We start from the raw sequence: 23400 nt of genomic DNA, 5'->3' as shown, positions 1-23400 counted from the left end.
CCCTCCCTCGCAGCCTTTGCCGTTTGCCTGGGGCAGCTGGGCCAGGAATTGCCCGCTGTGAGCATCCCCTGCCTGGGGTGTGACCCTTTGGGCCCCAGGGACCTCCCTGCTGGCCCTGGGGGCTGCTTTGCTCCAGTAAAAACTCCTGGCTGGAGCATTCTGGGTGCAAACAGGGCAGAGATGTTCAGGACACTTGGGCTTGGAGCTGCTGCTGGTTCTTCTCCTCCAAGCTCAGCGCTGAGAGCCAGCAGTCACAGAATGCCAGAGTGGTTTGGGGTTGGGCAGGACCTTAAATCCCAGCCAGTGCCACCCGTGCCATGGACAGGGATGCCTCCCACTATTCCAGGATGCTCCAAACCCCATCCAGCCCGGCCCTGGACACTTCTGGGGATGAGACACGACCTGTGGGCAGCGCGTTCTGGGACGGGAGGTGATGGTTTGTGGCACTCGGGCTGTGCTCAGCCGGTGCTGAGCGGATTTCCACCAGTGCTGAGTGTGTGCCAACCCCCCCAGAGTCATGGCAGAGGTTCTGGGAGCCTCCTGCACCGGGGGATCAGGTGGGATCATTGCTCTGGGTTTGTTTCCTCTGCTGTTTGCTCGGAAAACGTCGGTGCAGGCGCTGTGAGCATTGCCCAGCTCTCCAGTCTGTCTGCGTCCTTTGGCTGGGACGTGTCACCCCTAAAATCAGAGCGATGCCCTTCATCCTGCAGTTACAGCTCAGCTGGCCTGAGGTTCATTCTCTGCACACATGCAAGGGAGAGCAGTCGGTTTAAGGGCTGCTCTGTCAGATCCTGAGCCAGAGGTTGTCGTGGAGGCTGCAATTTAGGAGGATTCTTTGCAAACGTGGCTTGCCACGGTTTGTGGTGCAGCATCTCCCTTTTGCGTGGGCTGGAGCAGGAGCACTTCTGTTGAGTCAACATTTAGCTGCTTATTTTTGTCTTGGGTTAAAGAAGGGGCTTAATCAATGTGACCCTGAGCACCTGGAGTGTGGCTTTAGTTCAGGCAGAGAAGCAGCTCAGCGAGGAAAGGTGATAATGAGAGGGGAGGTCAGCTTGATGTCCTTTAATTGCTGTGATGACACCGTTCCTTTTCAGGCTCAGAGGTGGGAAATGCCTCGTCCCTCTCTGCTTTTTGTGTCTGTGCCTTCTGAGGGTGTCCGGGGTGCTGTTGGGTGTCCCTGACCTGCTGCTGCCTCTGTTCCTCAGGTGGAGGCAGAGGCTGTGAACCGGGCAATAACCATCGCCAACCAGACCAACTGCCCGCTGTACATCACCAAGGTGATGAGCAAAAGTGCTGCTGATGTCATTGCTCAAGCCAGGAAAAAGGGTAAGTTGTTTCCTCCTTAGCTCGTGCCCCTCAGCTCCTGCCAGCATCAGCTTCATCCCCACAGGAGAGGTTTCTTTTCCCAGTGTTGTTGTCCAGGCTCTTTTTAAAAAAGGTCCCAAGCAGCTCCTCCTGCCTCATCTCCCCCAGACAAGGATTCAGTGGCTGTGTCAGAGGCAGGAGCAGCTTGTTCTGCTCAGTCCTGTCTGTCCACACTTATCCTCCCCCAGGGAGCCGTTCTGTGCTCTCTCCATGTCGTGAATCCCTCTGGAGGCTGCAGTGAATCCCTCTGGGTCCTTCCAGCTGCTGTGGTTTTCCCTGGGTGCTCTCAGCAGTGATTCCTGACGGAGCTCCTGACTCACAAGCCCTGTTGTTGTATTTAGCTGGAGAAGCCAAAGAAGCCTGTGAGTTCCAGCTGCCTGCTGTGCTTGTTGCTGGTGGAGCTGGTGCTCTCCTGGTGCTGCGACTCAGGCTGGCATCCCTGCAGGGGTGGGAGTCAGCAGCCTGGGTTGGCTTTGGGAATTGTGATTTCCTCTGATCGCTCTGCTCGGGGATGCTGCAAGAAGCAAGACTCAGACCTGCTGTGGATGCTGCTGCTTGTGTCTCAGCTCTCTGACTGAGGTTGTGAGGGAGCTGAAGTGCTCTGAGAGATGCAGGAGCTTCCCCCAAAGCCTTTCCCTGCTGCCTGCCCCTCCAAGGAGTCAGGATTGCCCACGGAGTGAGTGCTGGCTGCTGCTTTATGCTGTGACTAAACCCTTCACTTCTATTTAAAGCTGCTCACGTTGGGTGAGTGACCAGGGGGGATGATTTTACCCCCTTTTTTCCTCACAAGGCTCGGATTTCATTTTCTGCAGCCCAAATAAGCCTGGGTGGGCGTGCAGGTGACATCACTTTCCATCTGGGTGTTTGGAGTGAGAGGAGCTGATTTCCAGCAAGCAGACCCGTGTTTGTGCACCAGCTCAGGAGTGTTTTGGTCCCGTGATTCCTGGTGAGGGAGTGGGTGAGGGGGACTGATTTTCAAGCCTTTTGGAAGAAATCTTCCTCTCCGAACTCCGTCAGAGGGGATCATCCTGCGGGAAGATCTGTGAATTCTTCAGTGAAGATGCACTGACCCACCAACGTGGCTTCACCTGGCATCCCCCCAGCAAAGAGCTCCGTGCCGTGGTGCAGCTGGATCCCGAGAGCCAGGGAAGCCTCTCTTCCCTCTTCCAGATAAAACACTGAAGGCATGTGCCCCACAGAGGTGGAGCATCAACACAAACACCTTCTTGCCACCCTGAGGGTCCTGGGAGCACCAGCTGCGAGCGGAGCGGGGCCTTGGGGTGAGCGACCACACACTCGGATCACAGGGAGCCATAAAACACAACCTGGCTTGGCTGGATGTTTCCCTGCCTGAGAAAGGTGCTGGGATTGTCCCAGAGGAATGATGCACAGATTCACTCAGCCTCCTGAGCCGGCCAGGACACGCAGTTTTCCTTCAAGATGCGTTCTCTCCTTATAAGGAGAATTTTGGGGTATAAATGGTGCCCCATGCTCCATTCCTTTACTCATATAACTCAAGTTAAATGCTGTGCAGTAACTGAGGAAGGCCACACACGCCGGTCTTGCCCTCCCAAACAACAGAGGAAACGTAACCGAGCACTATCCAAGGCGAGAAGGAGCCAGGATTGATTCTCTGAATGGAAAAGAACGGACGTTATTTAAAGCCAGATGTTCCCAGTGGCTTTTGTCTGGAGGAGATTCCCTGCAGCCTCTGCTGCTGGCAGGTCTGGGAGCTGAGAACATCGCTCCCTGCAGAACAATGCCCCCAGTGTGCTGCACCACAAGGGGCCTCCCGTTAACAGCCAGCGTGTGTTTGGCCTTGGTTGCATTTCAGAACCCTATTTGTGGCCAGTGATGTCAGGGAGCCTCTTCCTCTGCTCCTGGAAACCCTCTGGCAAGGGCTGTGCCTGCCCCTGGTGTGTCAGCAGGGTCCTGGGAGCAGCGTGGAGCCGCTTAATCACGGTCCTGTCTCAGCTAGTGGGCTCTGTCTTGACACCCAGCAGCTCTGGCAATGCAGTGAAAGAATTATTCAGTCTTTTTCACTCTGCATGGAGAGGTGTGAGACCCTGCTGGCCAGCTCTGCCCAATCCTTCCTGACTCGGAGGTATTTTGGGTTGGCACCTGAGCCGCCCACATCTTTATCAGGCAGATCCCGGCCCGTGAAGCGCCTGGGCTGGGCACAGAGCAGATTTTGGGGAGGTTGCATTTGGTGAGCAGATCCCCATGACTGCCAGCTGGTGCTGCTTTTGAAGCTGCAGCATCTGCTCGGTGTGCAGATGGTGCTGGTGCCTCCCAGCCTGCCGAGCGTCCCGGCCTTTAAGGATCTGCCCTTCCTTCATGTGGTTCCAAGAATGTTGATGGGGAGGAAGCATGCACTGGACAGTCAGGAGATGCAGTTTCATTTCCCAGTTCTGCCACAGATTTGCTGTGTGCCTTGGTGGGGGGATCACAGAGCTCCCCCGAGCTGTGCTGATGAATCAGGAACTCTGATATTTCCCGTGTGATGGGTTTTCTTTGTGAAAGCAGAAAAACTTCCCTGGTAGGAGTTTTCTCCTGTGCACAGACCCTGCTCCGAGAAACCTGGCCTTTAATTCATACTAACTTATAAAAACTCTTTTTTTCGTTCTTTTTTTCTTGCACGTCTCTCCTAGATCAGACTGAATCTCCTCATGCCCTTACAGTCGCCCTCAGCCTCCTCCACAAAGTACTTGTCCCGGGATAAATATATCATAAAATGAACATAAACAACAAAATGAATCTTTTTACAGTAACCATTTCGAGGAGAATCAATCAGTGCCAACCTCTGCAGTTGTGCAAAGAACTGTGCTCGTTTTGCTGCTCCCAGCTCTGGTCAGCAGCGATATTTTGATTTAACGCTTCCGAGGGAGCAGCAGGCAGCCCTGCAGCGTGTGCCCTCTCCCAGGAGGATGCTTCCTGCCGGGCAGCCAGGCTGGAAGCGCACATTCCTCGGTGTTCACAGCGGGTTTGTGCATGTCCCTGTCCCACAGGCACCGTGGTGTACGGGGAGCCCATCACAGCCAGCCTGGGCACCGATGGATCCCATTACTGGAGCAAGAACTGGGCGAAGGCAGCAGCTTTTGTGACGTCCCCACCGCTGAGCCCTGACCCCACCACTCCCGATTTTCTCAACTCCCTTCTGTCCTGGTGAGTAGAGCTCTCTGTGTTCTAACGACGTCGTGATTCATCGTGAGAAAATGGGGGGGAAAAAATAAGGGATGGTGCTGCCAGCAAGCAAAAAAGCTGTTTCACCTTCAGGAGCGTGGCTGTGACAATAAAACACCTTAGACGCCTTTTGTTGTTCTTCCAGTGGAGATCTCCAAGTGACTGGCAGTGCCCACTGCACCTTCAACACCGCTCAGAAAGCTGTGGGAAAGGACAACTTCACCCTGATCCCTGAAGGAACCAATGGCACTGAGGAGAGGATGTCCATCATCTGGGATAAGGCTGTGGTAGGTCACACCTGGCTTGGGATTGCGTTTCCTGTCCAACCCTGCGCGTGGGGAGGGGAAGGAGCTGCAGCAATGTGTTCTTTTCTCATCGTGGTCCTTCCGCTTGGGGTTTTTTTTGGTTTTTTTTTTCACCCCCCTTGGGGATCCTTGGGAGTCAGCTCTTTGCTGGCTCGTGCAGTGACTCCTGTGGTGTCCCCCCAGGTGACTGGCAAGATGGATGAGAACCAGTTTGTGGCTGTGACCAGCACGAACGCTGCCAAAATCTTCAACCTGTACCCGCGGAAGGGCCGCATCGCCGTGGGCTCCGACGCCGACCTGGTCATCTGGGACCCCGACAGCGTCAAGACAATCTCTGCCAAGACTCACAACATAGTAAGGGTGTTCCCTACCATTCCCTGCTTCTTTGCCCTCTCTTTTCCTCAGTGCCAGGCTGTGCTGCCAGCAGCAGGAGCTGGTGGCAGCTCAGGGTTCGTTTTCCCCGTGCCTGAAGCTCTCTCTGGCGTCGCTCCGCGAGCAGGATGAGTCCAGCTGAAATCACGTGGATTCCCCCGGAGCAGGGAGCGTGTCTGCTCTTCCTGAGAGTGAGATCTGAGCACGCAGAAAGCTCTTTAAATCCTCTCAAATACCCAAAGGCCTCTTAGGACAATATGGTGTTTATGACATCCAGGCTTGCCGGCGGTGGGAATGGGAGCTGCCCGGTTTTGCTGAAGTTTTATCAGCTGCTGGACGCTTTTTCTGGAAATCTGGCCCAGATCCAGGGTCTGAGTGGATTTACACCGCCTACTGGTCTGGCACATGTGCGTGGAGCCAGGCTTTTCCTGGTGGGCATCCCCACATCACTTGGCAAAGGGCGGCACCCGAACCAACCCGACCTTCCTCTTGTGTCTTGTGCAGCTTGGTGGTGGCACTTTTGGGGACACTTCTGCTGAGGCCCCTGCCCTTCACCTGGCCCCTGCAGTGACCAGGCTGCGCCAGCCTGTAGGAATCTGCAGAGTGGTTCCAGTGCAGGGGCCTGCTTGGAGTCTCCCCGTGACATTTGAGCCCTGTCTCAGAGAAAGCAGCCACTGTTTGCGTTTGTTGACAACTCCTTTCGCTGCTGGCCATGAACCTATGGAATCTGTCCCTGGAAAAAAAAACAAAACTGCTTGTTCTTTTTCTCCCGTGAATGCTTTCATTCACTCTGGAGCTGAAGGAGCAAAATTTTCTTCCACACTTGGATCCCCGGGCACATTCACAAAGAAACTTACTTTTTTTTTAAAAAAAAATAGGTTTGGTTCACTTCCCTGTGAGTTAACTCTTTGTCAGAATTGGTCACACATGGCCTGGCTTCATCCTGCCTCTGCTTAGGCTTCTGACAGAGGAATTCCAGGAGTCTGGACACTTCAGTCCCCTTAGAGGTGCTTCCAGACTCCTTCCAGTCTGGAGAGGAATGACTTAAGAAGAGGGAACCCAGGGACTCGCTGCTTTTAGGTGCCAGATTTCATGGGCTGAACCTGGGCTTGTGCTTAGGAATGGCTCAGGGAGCTGGAAGTAGTCTGGGTGGAGAAAGTCATTGCTGTTCAGTGGCTGTTGTCCTTGGGAAATGACCTGGGCTCTTTCCATTTCCGGCCACAGAGCTCCCAGACTTTCTCTTCTGTGGATGTGCTCCAGTGCAGTCAGGATTGGCTCTGTGATTTTCACAGAATCATTGGATTGGCAGAGAGCTCCAAGACCATCGAGTCCAACCCAGCCTCAACACCTCAGCTAAACCCTGGCACCCAGTGCCACATCCAGCCTTTCCTTAAACACATCCAGGGATGGTGACTCCACCACCTCCCTGGGCAGGAAATTCCAGTACTTTATCACTCTTTCCATAAAAACTTTTTCCTAATATCCGCCCTACATTTCCCTTGGCACAGCCTGAGGCTGTGTCCTCTCCTTCTGTCAGCGCTGCCTGGAGAAAGAGACCAACCCCAGCTGAGCACAGGCACCTCTCAGGAGCTGTGGAGAGTGATGAGGTCACCCCTGAGTCTCCTTTTCTCCAGGCTGAACAACCCCAGCTCCCTCAGCAGCTCCTCACAGGGTTTGTGTTCCCAGCCCCTCACCAGCCTCGCTGCCTCCTCTGGACACTCAGGGGTCTCAGTGTCCATCCTAAACTGAGGGACAGAGCTGGACACAGCACTCAGTGTCCATCCTAAACTGAGGGACAGAGCTGGACACAGCACTCAGTGTCCATCCTGAACTGAGGGACAGAGCTGGACACAGCACTCAGTGTCCATCCTGAACTGAGGGGACAGAGCTGGACACAGCACTCAGTGTCCATCCTAAACTGGACACAGCACTCAGTGTCCATCCTAAACTGGACACAGCACTCAGGGTGTGTCCTGACCAGTGCTGAGCACAGGGGCAGAATGACCTCCCTGCTCCTGCTGAGGAGGTCTCATGGATCTGGACAGGGCAGAGGAGAACCAGCTCCATTCAGGAGCGTTTTTATCTGCTGAGAACTGCCGATCCCCTGAAACCCTGACACTGTGTATGAGGCCTCAGCTGTGGCCAAAGCATCCTTAAGCTGTGCCAAGAGCAGGGAGGATGAAGGGCTCTCATTCCCAAGAGTTTGGAAAGCCCATTTTCAAACTCCCAAGAGTCTGGAAAGCTGAGCAATCCCAGCTTGTTTGCTTACAAACACATCTGTGACCCCCTCCCCTGCCATCCCTTCGCCTCTTGTACCTGCCTTCACACCTGAAGCTACAGCAGGAGGAATTCCTCCATGGAAAAGCTGATCAGACATTGGGAGGGGCTGCCCAGGGAGGTTTGGAGTGCCCATCCCTGGAGGTGTCCAAGGAAGGTGGCCTGGAGGTGGCACTGGGTGCTCTGGGCCAGTGACAGGGTGGGGATCAGGCACAGCTTGGACTCAGCGACCTTGGAGCTCTTTTCTAAATTAAATGACTCTAAAATGCTGGATTGTTTTGGGTCTCACTGCACAGTGCCTTGAGTTAAGGGAGAAACTGATGCAAGTGATGCCCTTGGAGTGCAGGATCCTGGTTTGGCCAAGCAGAGAACAAAAGGGCCCTTGGCAGTCAGGCACAGGGGCACCCTCTGATTATGTGGCCTCGGATGATTGTTACTTTTTGAAATGTTCGAGCAACTGACGGATATTTTCCAAGAATTCACACTGCTCTTGCCACTCTCTGGCAAGGAAACATCAGGAGCTGGAGAGGGAGGTGGTGTTGTTCTTGGAAGCAGCCTAATCCATGAGCTCCTGACCCAGCCTCCTCCTTTGCCACCACAGGTTTGGGGGGTTTTTTTCGGGCTGGACCGGGTTCAGGCTCGGTTTAACCACTGGCCTGGCTAATTGCAAAGCTGCACTCAGGCCTGCCCATACTTATAACACACTTCAAGGGCAAACTCCATCATTAACTCAGTAAAAAAGACCTGAATTTGACTCAGAGATGGTCACTGGAGTAACAGTCCCCAAATAACATGGTTGCAGTGCATCTCATTCCAGGATGTTTCACGTTTGCAGTGATTTCTTTCAAACTCGCTTTTTTTTTTTTCCCCCCCCACGGTGTGATGTTTCCAATCCTGTTAATTGAGGATGAGCAATCCCATTAGAATAAAATAAGATTGTCCTGACCCCTGACCCACCAACCAGAACGCTGATTTGAAATCCAGATTTTTCAGAACTGTTATTTTTAGAAGGAAACTCACATAAAGCTTTCTGTCTATCCTAAATCTGCCCCCAGCTCAGCAGAGACAGGTGCCTAAATGTGTTTAAACAGGGAGACTCTGAGATATTCTCATTTGAAACTGTTTTTCCTCTTGCTCAGAGATGGCTGCTCCATCCCTGGAGGTTTCCAAGGCCAGGTTGGACAATTCCAGGGAAGTTGGGCTTGGAGCAACCTGGGATAGTTGAAGGTGTCCCAACCCTTCCAGGGGGTGGAATGAGACGAACTTTAAGGTCCCTCACAGCCCAAACCATCCTGGGATTCTTGATGAGCCTTATTTCAATGAAATTTTGCATCAACAAACCCCGAAACTTAGACTGATAATCGAGAGCAGCCTTTATTAAACCACAGCAAACAGCTCAGTGGAGTTTGCTTCCATCTATCCTTAAAATCCCAGCAATTAGCATGGCCGGTGATTGCTAATTAGAGCCCAGCAGGCTCTGCTGGGTGAATCTGTTTGCCTTACCTGCCGTTTTTCGCTCGTTGCAGTCCCTGGAGTACAACATCTTCGAGGGCATGGAGTGCCGTGGCTCTCCCCTGGTGGTGATCAGCCAGGGCAAGATCGTGCTGGAGGATGGGAACCTGCACGTCACGGAGGGCTCAGGGAGGTACATCCCCAGGAAACCCTTCCCTGACTTCGTTTACAAGCGCATCAAAGCCAGGAGCAGGGTGAGTGTCCGTGCCTGGCTGCACATTTGTTCTCCCCCTCCGAAGAGCCCGAGTTCAAGTGGCTGGAAAACAGACGCTGTGCCCTGGCTGCGGCCACGCTGCCGTTCCCTGGATGCGAGCCACGTTTGCCTCCTTCCTCTTTTTCGGTTCTGCTTTGGGTTTTCTGCAGGGTTTTATTTTTTTTAGGGGGGGTTTGAATTTTTCTCTCTCTGAGGATAACCGAACAGAAAATGTGCCCAGGAACCTTCCATGAGTCAAAGAACCCAGAGCCCACCAGGTTTCTCCTGTCACTGAGGTCCCAGGAGAAGTTACCGTGAGCGTTTCTATATCAAAGTTCTTAACAGCAATTTAGAATTGTCATTTATTGTTACAGATACGTTTTGCTGCTTTCCCTTCTGCCAGATAGGATCAGATGCTCTTGTCTGGTGACTGCTGAGTCACAGGCACGGCCTACAGGCTGCTTAAAAGGCACAATGTTCTATTTTTAAGAGGTTAAAATAGTTGGAAAGCGATTCTGTCAAATGCACCCATTCAAAACTGAACCTGCCTTTTGATAGGCCTGAATTTGCCTGACAGGAAGAATGACACTGAACTCAAGATGCTGAGAATTGAAGAAGTTTATTTATAGATGAAATAATTTCTGAGGAGAAATGCTTTTGCTGTTTGAAGTGTTGCCCTCTCCTGGACAACTCCCGAGCTGTGTTGGTTCTGCTGCCCACAAGCAATCCTCCCACTCCTTGCAAATCATCTTCCTTTAATTATTCTTTTGAAGAAATTGCAAGCTATCAAAATTACAACCTGGCATAATTTAGCCCCATGGAGCACAGATCCCGTGGTTTCTGCTGTGTCCTCCCACAGAAATACTTGTCTGACCTATAAATCCAATTGGGCAGCATCTCAGCTGGAATAATTGCATTTATCCCAATCTGTGATTGAAGCCAGCCCGGCTCCTCTGGGCTTCCCTGCCCCTCTCAGCACCGCTTGGCTTTTTGGGGATGAGTAATAATGTGCATTTGAGACCTGTCAGGAGCCTTTAATCCTCTGGCAGGTAGGCTGGGATCATTAAAGGACAGCACCTGTGGGGCAGGGGACAGACTGGCTGGAGCCACAGCACATTCCATGTCAGGTGCTAATTAGAAAGCATCTCGTCCTGCACAAAAATCCAGAGCCAAAATAGGGACGTGCCCTGTCCCCAGCTCACGGTGTCCCACCCCAGGGATGATCCAGCAGTGGGGTTTTTGGGGTGCAGAGCAGCCAAATCCACGCTGCCAGGGAGCCTGGGGGCTCTCCGTGGTGGAAGGCGTGGAGCTGCACAAAGACGGGTTTGAACTGGAAGGAAAAGAGCAAAAATTTCTCTTGAGTGCTGCAAAGCTGCTGGACAGAGACACGGACGTGTTTGAAATAGAGGGGGATCCAAAATGGAAATAGATGTGGATGCAATGCAGATACAAACATATGGATGTGTGGATATGGGTATAATATATATATATATATATAATACAGGTATAAATTATAATTTTTTATATATGGGTATAAATATATATATATGGGTATAAATTATATGTTATATATATAATAATATGAAATAGATATAGATATAGATATAGATTAGATATAGATATAGATATAGATATAGATATAGATATAGAACTAGGTATTAAATAGAAATAGACATGGTATAGATATAGGTATAATACAGATATAAATATGTTACAGGTGTAAAGATATAGACAGATATAAAATAGAAATAGATGTAGATACAATACAGATACATATATAAACGTGGATGTATAGATATGGGTGTAATATAGATAGAGATATTATGTAGATGTAGATGTAGATATAGAACTAGGTGTTAGACATAGACATGGTATAGATATAGGTATAATACAGATATAAATATGTTACAGGTATAAAGATATAGATATAGACAGATATAAAATAGAAATAGATGTAGATACAGTACAGAGATAAAATAGATGTAGATACAATACAGATGCCTATATAAACATGTGGATGTATAGATATGGGTGTAATATAGATAGAGATATAATATAGATGTAGATGTAGATACAGAACTAGGTATTAGAACTAGACATGGTATAGATATAGGTATTATACAGATATAAATAAGTTACAGATATAAAGATACAGATATAGATATAAAATAGAAATAGATGTAGTTGCAATACAGATACAGATATAACCATATGGATGTATAGATATGGGTATAATATATAGATATGAAATGGTTATAGATATGAAATGGTTATAGATATAAAATGGTTATAGATATAGATATAGATAGAACTAGGTATTAAATAGAAATAGACATGGTGTAGATATAGGTTAAATACAGATATAAATATGTTACAGATATAAAGACATAGATATATAGATAAGGATGTAATATAGACACAGATATAAATGTAATATAAATGTAAACAGATACAGGTATAACACAGGTATAAATGTGTATTATTTATACATATTTATATTATATCCATATCAACATTATATCCTTATCTGTATCTATATATCTGGATCTTTATATCCATATCTATATTACATCCATATCTACATTACATCAATATCTATATATCTGTATCTTTATATCTGAGCCATATTTGTATCTATTATACCTACAGCTTTAGGTAAAATACAGATACAAATATGTTACAGATATCATAGATATATAGATACAGATATGGATACAATATGGATATAAACTAGATACAGATAAAATCTAAGTACAGATACAAAATAAATACAGCTGGGGAGCAGCTCTGGGATGAGCCCAGAGGAGATGCTGTGTGCTTTCTGATCTTACCAACAACCAGTCCTGAAACGTGTGTCCCTGGCTGAGCACATCTGGGCAGCTGCTGGCCTGGTTTAAGAGAGTGTTTTAAGGCTGGACTCTGGTTTAAGGCAGCATTGTGGCTGTTTTAAGCCTGGGCTCTGTTTCAGGCTCTGTTCTAAGCCTGGGCTCTGTTTCAGGCTGTGTTTTAAGCCTGGGCTCTGTTTCAGGCTCTGTTCTAAGGCCAGGCTCTGTTTCAGGCTGTGTTTTAAGCCTGGGCTCTGTTTCAGGCTCTGTTCTAAGGCCAGGCTCTGTTTCAGGCTGTGTTTTAAGCCTGGGCTCTGTTTCAGGCTCTGTTCTAAGCCCGGGCTCTGTTTCAGGCTCTGTTCTAAGGCCAGGCTCTGTTTCAGGCTCTGTTCTAAGCCTGGGCTCCGGTTCAGGCCCTGTGCTAAGGCAGCCCTGCCCTCTCTCCCTGCAGCTGGCCGAGCTCCGGGGCGTGCCCCGTGGCCTCTACGACGGCCCGGTGTGCGAGGTGTCGGTGACCCCCAAAACCGTCACGCCGGCGTCCTCAGCCAAGACCTCTCCTGCCAAGCAGCAGGCGCCCCCCGTGAGGAACCTGCACCAGTCGGGGTTCAGCTTGTCTGGTGGGTGATTTGGGGAGTGAGTTGCTGCGGGGTTTGTGCTCTCCCCGCTCTGGGTTCGTTCTGCCGGGGTAGGGGTGGAAGGAGAGAGGCTGGGGGTGGTTTGAGGTGGGAGGTTTTTTCCTTTAGGGAGGAAGAAGAGTCGCACGGGAGCTGTCCTAAATTCCTGCCTCTTCTCACGACGTCCTGTGAATGCTGAGCACTCCCAAGGTGTTAGCTGGGTTGTCTGGAGAGGGCACGTCAGGGAATCCTGGAATGGTTTGGGTGGGAAGAGACCTGAAAACCCATCCTGAAAGCCCTGCCATGGGCAGAGACACCTCTCACTGCCCCAGGCTGCTCCAAGCTGTGTCCTTGGACACTTCCAGGGATGGAGCAGCCGCAGCTCCTCTGGGAATTCCATCCCAACCCCTCCCCACCCTCACAGGGAGGAATTTCCTCCCAGTACCTCATCTAACCCTGCCCTCCTTCAGCTGAAGAGCATTCCAGATGTGTTCAGAAGTGGGGAATTTTCTGGCTTTAAGAGGCTATACCAAACCCCCCCCTTTTTTTTTAAGACAGCACAGACTTCAGGAAAGTTTTGCCAGCTGAGACCTGGAGCTGGGATGTGGAGGATTTGATTTCTCCTCTGGTTCCAGTGCCAGAAGTGCAGGCTATAGAAAGGGACAGGAAAGCTGGCTAAGGGATCATCATTCATCCAACATTCCCTGTGCAGGGCTGGGATATTATTAACACAGCACAACTTCCACAATTCAGGCAGTGGGAGCCAGCTGAAGTCTCTCCCTCCAAAACCAGAACCACGGGACGGTTTAAGCTGGAAAAAGAGCAAAGCCCAGCCGTCGGGGCAGCACCAAAGCGCCCTCAGCCACGTGGCCTCACCGCCCTGGCAGCGGTGGTGACTGCTCCTCTCTCTCCCGCAGGGGCACAGATCGATGACAACATCCCGCGCCGCACCACCCAGCGCATCGTGGCCCCGCCGGGCGGCCGTGCCAACATCACCAGCTTGGGCTAAGGACCGAGCCCTCGCGTGCCCGCCGGCTACGCCCGGGGGCACTGGGGCACCTGGAGACCCTTTCCTGATTCTTTTAGAGCCTGTGACGGTTACTGCGGGCACCCAGTGTGGGTGGGGGCTGAAGCAAAAGCGCCTCTTTCAGTCCCCTCAGGTTCCCTCCTCATCTTCACCGCCCTCCTCGCACTTCCCCACCCTCTCCCCCCCCTCGGCCATTCGAAGAAATAAAACCCTGTTTTGACACCTCTGACATGAAAAGAGTAAATGTAAAGAGGGCGTTTGAGATACGTGGTCTCTGTCCTATTCAGCATCTTTCTTTTAATAAAGGAAGGATAAAGTGAATTTCCCGGGAGCTGCCTTTAAGACACACACACAGACACTCACACACACACACACACACACAAAAAAAAAAAAAAAAAAGAGAAAGAAATAAAAATAAACAAGTAAGAAAAGCTTTTTTTTTTTTTTTTTTTAATGTCAAGCAGAAGAGTAGTTCAAGGGTTTTAAACTGGATATTCTGTAGGGTTCTGTGTTGCAGTAGAATTAGTTAGGCGAGCACGGAGGGACAGGAATCCAGCCTGTCTCCACACCAGCTCTGAGCTCACCAGGAGAGAGGAACAGGACCCAGCACTAGGAATGACAGAGATCTTCACCCCAGGTGAGCCACAGTCCTTGGGGACTTCCATCCTCTCGAGTTGGTTTTACCTTGGTTTCTTTTTTTTTTTTTTTTTTTTCCCTTTCTGCATTTTGCTGCAAATTAGGTCCTTGAGGAAACTTTTTTTTTTTAAATTTTTTCTTTTTTCTTGGAAATGTCTGTGTGTGTGTTTTTAATACGTTTGTATCGTTGTGTTTACGAAGCCTTATCTGAGAACTGGGAATCTCCCCGTTCTTCCCGAACCTCATCCAGGTCACAGACTCCCTCCAGTGTCACTGCCACTGCCACCCTGGTACTTCACGTGTCCTTTAGTTGCATTTTCCAGCCATTTCTTGTCCCGTAGCTGCAGTGAGGGCACGGAGCAGGTCCTCAGCATCTTCAGTCCATCAGGTCTTGAGCTGGACATGGTCTGAGGATCTGGAAGGGTTTGTAGCACTTAGTTTTTCTTCTGTCCCTGAAGGTGGGTGTGGGCAGGCAGGGAGCTGTGGGCAAAGAGCAGAAACCCCTTCCCTGGCCATGGAGGAGAGTTATTTAAAGCTTTGAGGGTTTATCTTTAGCTCCCAAAGGGCTCTCGGGCAGCGTGTGCCGAGCACCTGTGGCAGTTCCAGCCCAGGCCCAGCTGCTGTAACTGGGAGCTGGCCAGGTCCCCAGCAGCTGAGAATCTCTTGTACGAACGTCCCAGCTGCCCAAGCCCGCAGGAATCCTGCCCACACCCCTGGGCAGGCCTGGCTCTTCCCCAGCCAGCCTCTCGTGCCTGGGATTCGAGGATTTGAGACACCGTCAGCGGTCCTTGAAGGGTTGGAGGAGTCCCAGCCCTGGGTCAGGCAGCGGGGTCTGGGTGTTTAACTGAGCTCTGGGTTTGAAGGTTTAACCCTGCTCTGGGACTGAAGGTTTAACCCAGCTCTGGGATTGAAGGTTTAACCCAGCTCTGGGATTGAAGGTTTAACCCTGCTCTGGGACTGAAGGTTTAACCCAGCTCTGGGATTGAACGTTTAACCCAGCTCTGGGTTTGAAGGTTTAACCCAGCTCTGGAACTGAAGGTTTAACCCAGCTCTGGGTTTGAAGGTTTAACCCAGCTCTGGGACTGAAGGTTTAACCCAGCTCTGGGTTTGAACATTTAACCCAGCTCTGGGTTTGAAGGTTTAATCCTGCTCTGGGTTTGAAGGTTTAACCCTGCTCTGGGATTGAAGGTTTAACTGAGCTCTGGTAGCTCTGGGGCTGCAGGTTTGTTGTTTTTGGGACAAAGAGGATAAACCTAGATCCCCACCTAGGCCTAGTCCCTGTTTTAGCACTGAGAGCTTTTATCACCCCGGCGTTGCCTCCACTGCCCGCCCTGGCTTGGCTGCATCTTCTGCTCCCTCTTCTCCTCGTGCTTTGCCACCTCCATCAACCTTGTTTTTCCGTAGCTGTATTTTCTTTGATGGTGTTTACAGGTTCTTTTAGGGAAAAAAAAAAAACAAAACAACAAAAGCTATGTGTATATATGAAGGCTTTCAAACATATACCAAATTTGTTGTTAAGAAGTATCAACGCTGGGATTTGCAAAGTGTCTGGGAGCTTCTTAGCTACCCAAACCCTCCCAGCTGCTGCACCGAAATTCTTTAGGCCCCTTCGAACACAAAAGTTAAGGAAAACTTTGCCATATTCCTCCAAGCATTTTGCATTTGGTTTCAACTCCTGGGTCTTTTAGTTTTGCATAAAGAGTTTGCACTTTGTTTGTTAAGTAATCCGTGAACTTAATATATATTGCAGCTATTTTCTTTTTTCTTTTTTTTTTTTTTTTAAATTTTTTTTTCTTTATCACCTGTATGTTAAAATCAATTTGAACGAGTTGGGGAGAAAAAAAAAAAAAAAAATTGTGGATCTGTTTCAATTCTACGAAACACTCGCGGCTCTTCAGTATTCACTTAAGTCTTCCTTTTTTTTTTTTTTTTTTTTTTTTTTTTTTCCCTTCACTGACTCATGATAACTTGTTGAGTTTTAATTTGTTCTCGGAAAAGGAAAGAAAAGAAAGGAGAAAAAAAAATTCACAAAAAAAAAAAAAAAAAGGAAAAAAAAAAAAGGATTTTTTGCAGGCTATGTAAGCATGTTTTTTCTGTGAGAGCTCGTCCGCTTTGTGTCTGTTCGATGAATGTCATATGTAAATGCTTAAAAAGAAAAAAAAAAAAAAAAAAGAAAAAAAGAAAAAAAAAAGACGACGACTTAATTAATTAATTAACCGCAGTGACTTGAAGCTCTAAAAAAAAAAATAACAATAATAAAAAGAAAAAGTAGGATTTAATACTAGCTGGATTTAACCCTTGGATTTGTGATTGTGAACCATGAGTGGAGGAGCTGTAAGTGCTAAAGCTGATAATGTGTGTAGACAAAGAGGAGTACTGATATTTGACTATTGTCTCAATGGCAAAAAAAAAAACAAACCAACACCACCCCCTCCCATCCCGCCCCTACCCAAGTCTTGTGTTTTATTCCTCAAGAACTCTGTGTTATATTACCATGGGAACTCCTAATAAAGACAGAATGTTGTTGTTTCAGTGGGTGCACCTGTGTCTCGAGGCGCTGCGCGTCGTGTGTCGCCTTCAGCGGGGACCCGCGGCCCCGAAAACCCGGCTGGGCTGGAGATGCGGGCTGGGGGTGCTCGAGGGGAGCTGATGGGCCACGGAGTCATTTCCTCCGGAGAAAGGAGCTGGGGCTGAGGGCGCTTGGTGTGAAAGGGCGTTTGGCAAAGCAGGGACGGCCTGAAAGATCCTGGCTCCGCATTGCGCGGATCGCCGATGGATCGCGAGCAGAGCTCCCTGAAAGCGTTGGCACAGCTCTCAGCACCCCCAGTGCGGTTCTGCTCCGACCCTCTGGAAGCCAGGGAGTGGGGAAGGAAGTGCAGGCAGAAACAGGAGCCACGGGCAGCAGCTGAGTGGGGAGAGTTGGGGCTGGCTGGAAAAATTCCGGTGGGACTTGGGGTGGTGGTGTTTGGGGTTTACAGGAGAAAAACCTGTGGAAGTTCGGGTGGTCACGGGTGGGATTTACAGGAAAAACTCCAGTGGAACTTGAGGTGGTGGTGTTTGGGATTTACAGGAAAAACTCCAGTGGAACTTGAGGTGGTGGTGCTTGGGATTTACAGGAAAAACTCCAGTGGAACTTGAGGTGGTGGTGTTTGGGTTTTACAGGAAAAACTCCAGTGGAACTTGAGGTGGTGGTGTTTGGGTTTTACAGGAAAAACACCAATGGAACTTGAGGTGGTGGTGTTTGGGTTTTACAGGAAAAATCTCCAGTGGAACTTGGGGTGGTGGTGTTTGGGATTTACAGGAAAAACTCCAGTGGAACTTGAGGTGGTGGTGTTTGGGTTTTACAGGAAAAATCTCCAGTGGAACTTGGGGTGGTGGCGCTTGGGATTTACAGGAAAAACACCCATGGAACTTCAGGTGGTCATGGTTGGGTTTTACAGGAGAAACACCAATGGAATTTCAGGCGGTGATGTTTGGATTCTGCAGGAGAAACACCAATGGAACTCAGGGTGGTGGTGCTTGGGATTTACAGGAAAAAAGTGAGTGGAATTTGGCGTAGTGATGTTTGGGATTTACAGGAAAAATCTCCAGTGGAATTTGGGGTGGTGGTGGTGCTTGGGATTTGCGGGAGAAAAACCTGTGGAACTTCAGGTGATCAAGGGTGGGATTTAAAGGAAAAACACCAGTGGAACTTGGGGTAGTGATGTTTGGGTTTTATAGGAAAAAACTCCAGTGGAATTTGGGGTGGTGGTAGTTGGGTTTTACAGGAAAAACACCCGTGGAACTTCAGGTGGTGATATTTGGATTCTACAGGAAAAAACTCCAGTGGAATTTGGGGTGGTGGTGCTTGGGATTTACAGGAAAAACACCCGTGGAACTTCAGGTGGTCGTGGCTGGGATTTACAGGAGAAAGACCAATGGAACTCAGGGTGATGATGTTTGGGATTTAAAGGAAAAACATGGAATTTCAGGTGATGATGTTTGGATTCTACAGGAGAAACACCAGTGGAACTCAGGTTGGTGATGTTTGGGTTTCCCTGTCACAGGAGCCAGCATCTCTCACCACCTGCTCAGTGTTGGATGCTGCATCCCCTCACCACCAGCTCAGCCCTCTGGGGGACCTTCCCCCAAATCTGGGCACAGCTGAAGTTTCTGACTGACTTTGTGAGGAGTTTGAGCTCTTGTTCCTCGTCTGAACAAACCCAAATGTTTGAGCTCTCTCTGAAATGCATTGAGCTTCCACCACACAGCTTTAAACCCAGCACCCCACAGAGTGGGAAGTTTTAAGAGGGTTTTTTCCTAATTATCTGCTGAGAAGGGGTCAGTGGTCATCCCCTGGTAAAGAGACCTCTGGATAACACGAGGATCCTGCCTCTGGCTCCACTGACACGCAGTTATTTGGCTCCTGGCAGCTTAAATTAAATCCCAGCATCTGTTCAGTCGGGTCCCATGGAGCAGGGTTGGTGGATAGCTGCAGGAAGGATTTATCAGCTAATTCCGACAATAACATCCCAGTGAGAGATGCTCACTGGTGCTCAGTTAACACACACCTGACACCTGCAGAGCCTCCATTTGGGTTTATCCTATCAATTTTTTTCCCCTCCAGCACCTGAATTGGAATCAAAGAAACTTCTTCCTGAGGAAATCAATGTCAGGGGCTCAGGGAAGCTGCTGGAACTGGCAGAGCAGGGAAGGTTTTGAGGTCAGGAAGAATTGCCAGCAGCCAGATGCAAACCCAACATGTGCAGAGAGGGATGGGGAGAAAGCTCAGCAGGAGATTTGGGTCAGTGGGACAGCCCTGGCTCGGCGCTGCACAGTGGAAGCACAAAATTCCCTGTGTCCTGTCCCTCCATCCCTTGTCCCGAGTCCCTCTCCAGCTCTCCTGGAGCTCCTTTAGGTCCTGGAATGTGCTGGAAGCTCTCCCTGGATCCTTCTCCTCTCCAGATGAGCACTCCCTGCTCCCCCTGGCTCCAGAGCAGAGCAGGATCCTCTGATTAAACGCACCCGATATTTGCTCCTCTTAATTCCACGGGAGGGCACCAGACACCCGCGTTTAAATGGAATTTTCATTCCTTTCCCGAGGCTCCCGTTCTCCCTCCTGTTCGCATCACTTCCTCCCCAGGGCACACAGGCCTTGGCATTTTTGTTTGGCGTTTTTCAGCACCCAAACCCGGCGCATTTCGCATTACCCTGGATTAGATAAACGCCGGTCCGTGCGCATCTGAAATAACCTTTCACCCCCATCGGGTTTGGATGTAAGCACAACGGAGAATGCTGCTTTTCACAGGATTTTTACATCTTCACACAGAATTCTGCAGCGTTTTACAGGTGATTGTCCCCATCAGAGCCACCCCCACAGGATTTTACACAGATCCTTGCGAGATTTTTTGTCACAAAACACTCCAAGCAAGGTGAAAGCAGCTGCACCCCTCTCCCTCGATGACACCAAGCGAGCAGGAAAACGTCCTGGTTTATTTATAAATATCCCTGTGGATATTTTTCCTGCAGGACAAAGACAAATGGGAGAGGAGGTGGATGTCACCTTGGAGCAGGGAGGACAGGCCAGGTGCCAGCTCAAACAACACCTGGGACCTGGGCTGGGACTGACCGACATCCAACTGTCCCAGCTCTGTCCTGGCTCCCAATCCCTGAAAATTCCCAGGAACGGCTTCTTTTGGGTGATTCCTGACAGAGCAGACACATCACGGGGTGTGAAGTGTGCTCCCTTCCACGTTGTCCCTTGGTCGGAGGGAAATGTTCGGCTGAGACCCGAATTATCCATGGATTGAGCAAAGCTCTCAGAACCCGCCGTGGTTTGCTGGCCTCTGATTCCCTGCCCTGTCCAAAGCCTGGCTGCTGGTAGGATCGAGCTTTCCCAGGCTCCGGTGCAATGAAATTATATCCCACACCTGTGCTTAAATCCAGTTTTATCCCGTCCTTTCCTGGGACAACTCGGAGCAGCCGAGCTGCCTGGGAGCAGGGGATGGTGAGCAGGGCTTAGCAGCCAATTTAAAATCTCCTGAGATTTTATGGTGTAAGAAACAGAGTGAAAAAAAAACCAAACCTCTCGCTAATCAGGCAAGGGGATGAGCCCTTCTAGCACGGAGCTTTAATTTTCCAACCTCCCTCCTCTGATTATAAATTATTGGATAATTCCACGGTCCCACGCTGCTCCAAAGTCCACCCAGCCTGTCCTTGGACACTTCCAGGGATCCCAGCTTCTCTGGGAATAATATAATATAATATAATATAATATAATATAATATAATATAATATAATATAATAATACTTTTATATATATTATATTTTATATATTTTAATATTATATACACAATATAATATATATAATATATATAAAATATATCATATCATATCATATCATATCATATCATATCATATCATATATATTATATTATATTATATTATATTATATTATATTATATTATATATTTTATATATATAACATAACATAACATAATATTCTATTCTATTCTATTCTATTCTATTCTATTCTATTCTATTCTATTCTATTCTATTCTATTCTCTCTATAGTACATAAAATAAATATTAGAAATAACTATAATATGAATAATTTGAAATGTTAAATCATAGGCTTAAAAGAAAAGGAATGAAAATGAAAATGAAAATGAAAATGAAAATGAAAATTAAAATGAAAATGAAAATGAAAATGAAAATCTCCATTTTCACCTCTCCTCTCACAGCCCAGTGATGATTTCAGCACAGACCTTTCGCCACCAAATTGCTCTGGCTTTCACCAGAGTTAAAAAATCGAGGAATAGAGAAGCTCCCTCCACCCTGACCAGCAAATCCAGGAGGATCCCGGCTCCTCCACAGACCTTTTGTGGCTTTTGGGATCCCCAGGCGATCAGTCCTTAATTAAATATCAGTGTTGGGGTGCTGCAGGGTTGTGTTGGGCAGCCTCTTCCCAGCTGGTCAGTTGTAGAGGATTCCTCAGCGCAGCCCTGAAAAATCCCCCAATTTGTGCAGCTGAGCCGGTCAGAATCCGGGAACAACAGAGGGGGGAAAACAGGGAAAAAAAATAGGAAAAAATGAACTTGTTGCCTGTTTTGCTCCGGGGGAGCTCCTCCAGTGCTGCAGACGCATCCTCTGTCCCTGCAGGCTCACCTTCCCAGCGCACTGAGGTTGGCTGGTGGTTTATTTTATTTTATTTTATTTTATTTTATTTTATTTTATTTTATTTTAGATTTTATTTTATTTTATTTTTTATTTTATTTTATTTTAGATTTTATTTTATTTTTTATTTTTATTTTTTATTTTATTTTATATTTTATATTCTAAATCTTATTTTATAATTTATTTTATTTTTAATATTTTATTTTATATCTTATTTTATATTTTTATATTTTTACTTTATTTTTTATTTTATTTTATTTTATTTTATTTTATTTTATTTTATATTTTATATTTTATTTTATTTTATTTTATATTTTATTTTATTTTATTTTATTTTATTTTATTTTATTTTATTTTATTTTATTTTATTTTATTTTATTTTTTGTTTTATTTTATATTTTATTTTATTTCATTTTATTTTATTTTTTCCCCTAACCCAGCTCTAAAGCCGTTTTCCCTGATATTTGATTTCGCGACAGCCACCAGAGGGCAAGAGTCCCTCATCCCTCGCTGGAGACATCTCCCTGTGCATCCGCCCTGGGCTGGAAACACCGCGACCCAAACCACTTAAATCAATGAGAGGATTTCCATCCATTCCAGCGCTCCTTGGATTGGGTCCTGGACTTCTTTAAAGAAACCATAAAGCAAAGCCAGCGAGATGTTTTATATAAACTTAGAAACAGGGTTTTATAAACTGCAAAAAGCCCCTGGCGTTTATACGCTTCGGGCTTTGCCGTAACCTGTCACTTGGCCATTAAATGGGCCTCGTTATTTATAATAAATTTATTTTCTAAATACCCCCTGGTATGAACCAACCACGGCAACAGAGGGGACACAATCCAAACCCCTGCAAGTTTTGTTTTAAATCTTCTTTGAAGAGCTGTGTCAGGTGGGGCTGTAATGGGGCTGGCGAAGCTCGTTAACGCTCCCACCCAAAGGCAAGTGCCAAAGGCAGATTTAGGGCACAATTCCGTGGAATGCGTTGGCTCGTGCTGGGTTCTAGGCATGGAAGCTTCTCCCTGCTTGCCGTGGCAAAGGATGGGGCCTGAGGGTTGGAATCCCAGAGGAAAAGCCCCGCTCCTGATCACAGAATCTGGAATGGTTTGTGTTGGGAAGGACCTTAAAGCTCATCCCTGCCATGGACGGGGACGTCCTCCACTAGGCCAGGGTCTAAGTCCGTCCAGCCTGGCCTTGGACACTTCCAGGGATGTGGGTAAATCCCACCCCCGGCCCTGTTTGCCTGCACAGCTCCCACCTCCAGCCCCAAAGACCTGCAGAAGGAATGATGGACACGGCCCTGGACACACCATTCCCACTGAGCACACCTCAGCCTTCATCCAGAAAACTGGAAAACCCCTGAGCACCCTCAGCTCTGTGTCGAGATCATCTCAGTCTTTAGGGCTGCCAAAACTTGCACTGAATCCCCTCTACCTGGGCACTGAAAGCTTGGGAAAAGCTGAGGGACGTCTGAGCAGATAATAATGGAATTTATCCCACTTTGGAAGGGCAGTTTGCTGCCCACCATCCCAACTCCAGCCCCAAAGACCTGCAGAAGGAATGACGGACATGATCCTGGACGCACCATTCCCACTGAGCACACCACAAACTTTATTTTCCAGGAAACTGGAAAACCCCTGAGCACCCTCAGCTCTGCGTCGAGATCATTTCAGTCTTCAGAGCTGCCAAAACTTGCACCGAACCCGCTTTGATTGGGCACCAAAACAGCTTGGGACAAGCTGAGGAACGTCTGAGCAGATAATAATGGAATTTATCCCACTTTGGAAGGGCAGTTTGCTCCCCACCGTCACGGGAGAAGGGAAACTCCTGTTTTGAGAAAAACCTCCTGGCCCTCAGTCCTGCCTCGTGAGCTGGATTTGGGAATCAGGTGAAGCGCACGTGCCGCAGGTCTGTGTGTGCTCCGGGAGGGAAATCAGTT

At 48.4% G+C, this 23400-nt stretch overlaps 1 protein-coding gene across 3 annotated transcripts in view; it reads left to right on the top strand.

The window, feature by feature from the left end:
- DPYSL2 (dihydropyrimidinase like 2) overlaps nt 1–16841 on the top strand; it is a 58150-nt gene extending 41309 nt beyond the window's left edge. For all 3 annotated transcript variants that reach the window (XM_040087626.2, XM_040087627.2, XM_040087628.2), the window contains 7 exons: nt 1206–1326; nt 4374–4530; nt 4694–4835; nt 5037–5207; nt 9029–9208; nt 12484–12649; nt 13564–16841. In XM_040087626.2, coding sequence (XP_039943560.1) covers nt 1206–1326; nt 4374–4530; nt 4694–4835; nt 5037–5207; nt 9029–9208; nt 12484–12649; nt 13564–13655 — 1029 coding nt within the window. In that variant the 3' untranslated portion in view covers nt 13656–16841. The remainder of the gene's footprint in view (nt 1–1205; nt 1327–4373; nt 4531–4693; nt 4836–5036; nt 5208–9028; nt 9209–12483; nt 12650–13563) is intronic.
- Nucleotides 16842–23400: the final 6559 nt, after the last annotated feature.

This window comes from Hirundo rustica, chromosome 28 (assembly GCF_015227805.2).
Source record: "Hirundo rustica isolate bHirRus1 chromosome 28, bHirRus1.pri.v3, whole genome shotgun sequence".
Lineage (NCBI taxonomy): Eukaryota > Metazoa > Chordata > Aves > Passeriformes > Hirundinidae > Hirundo > Hirundo rustica.
This window is presented reverse-complemented; position numbering and strand designations above follow the sequence as displayed.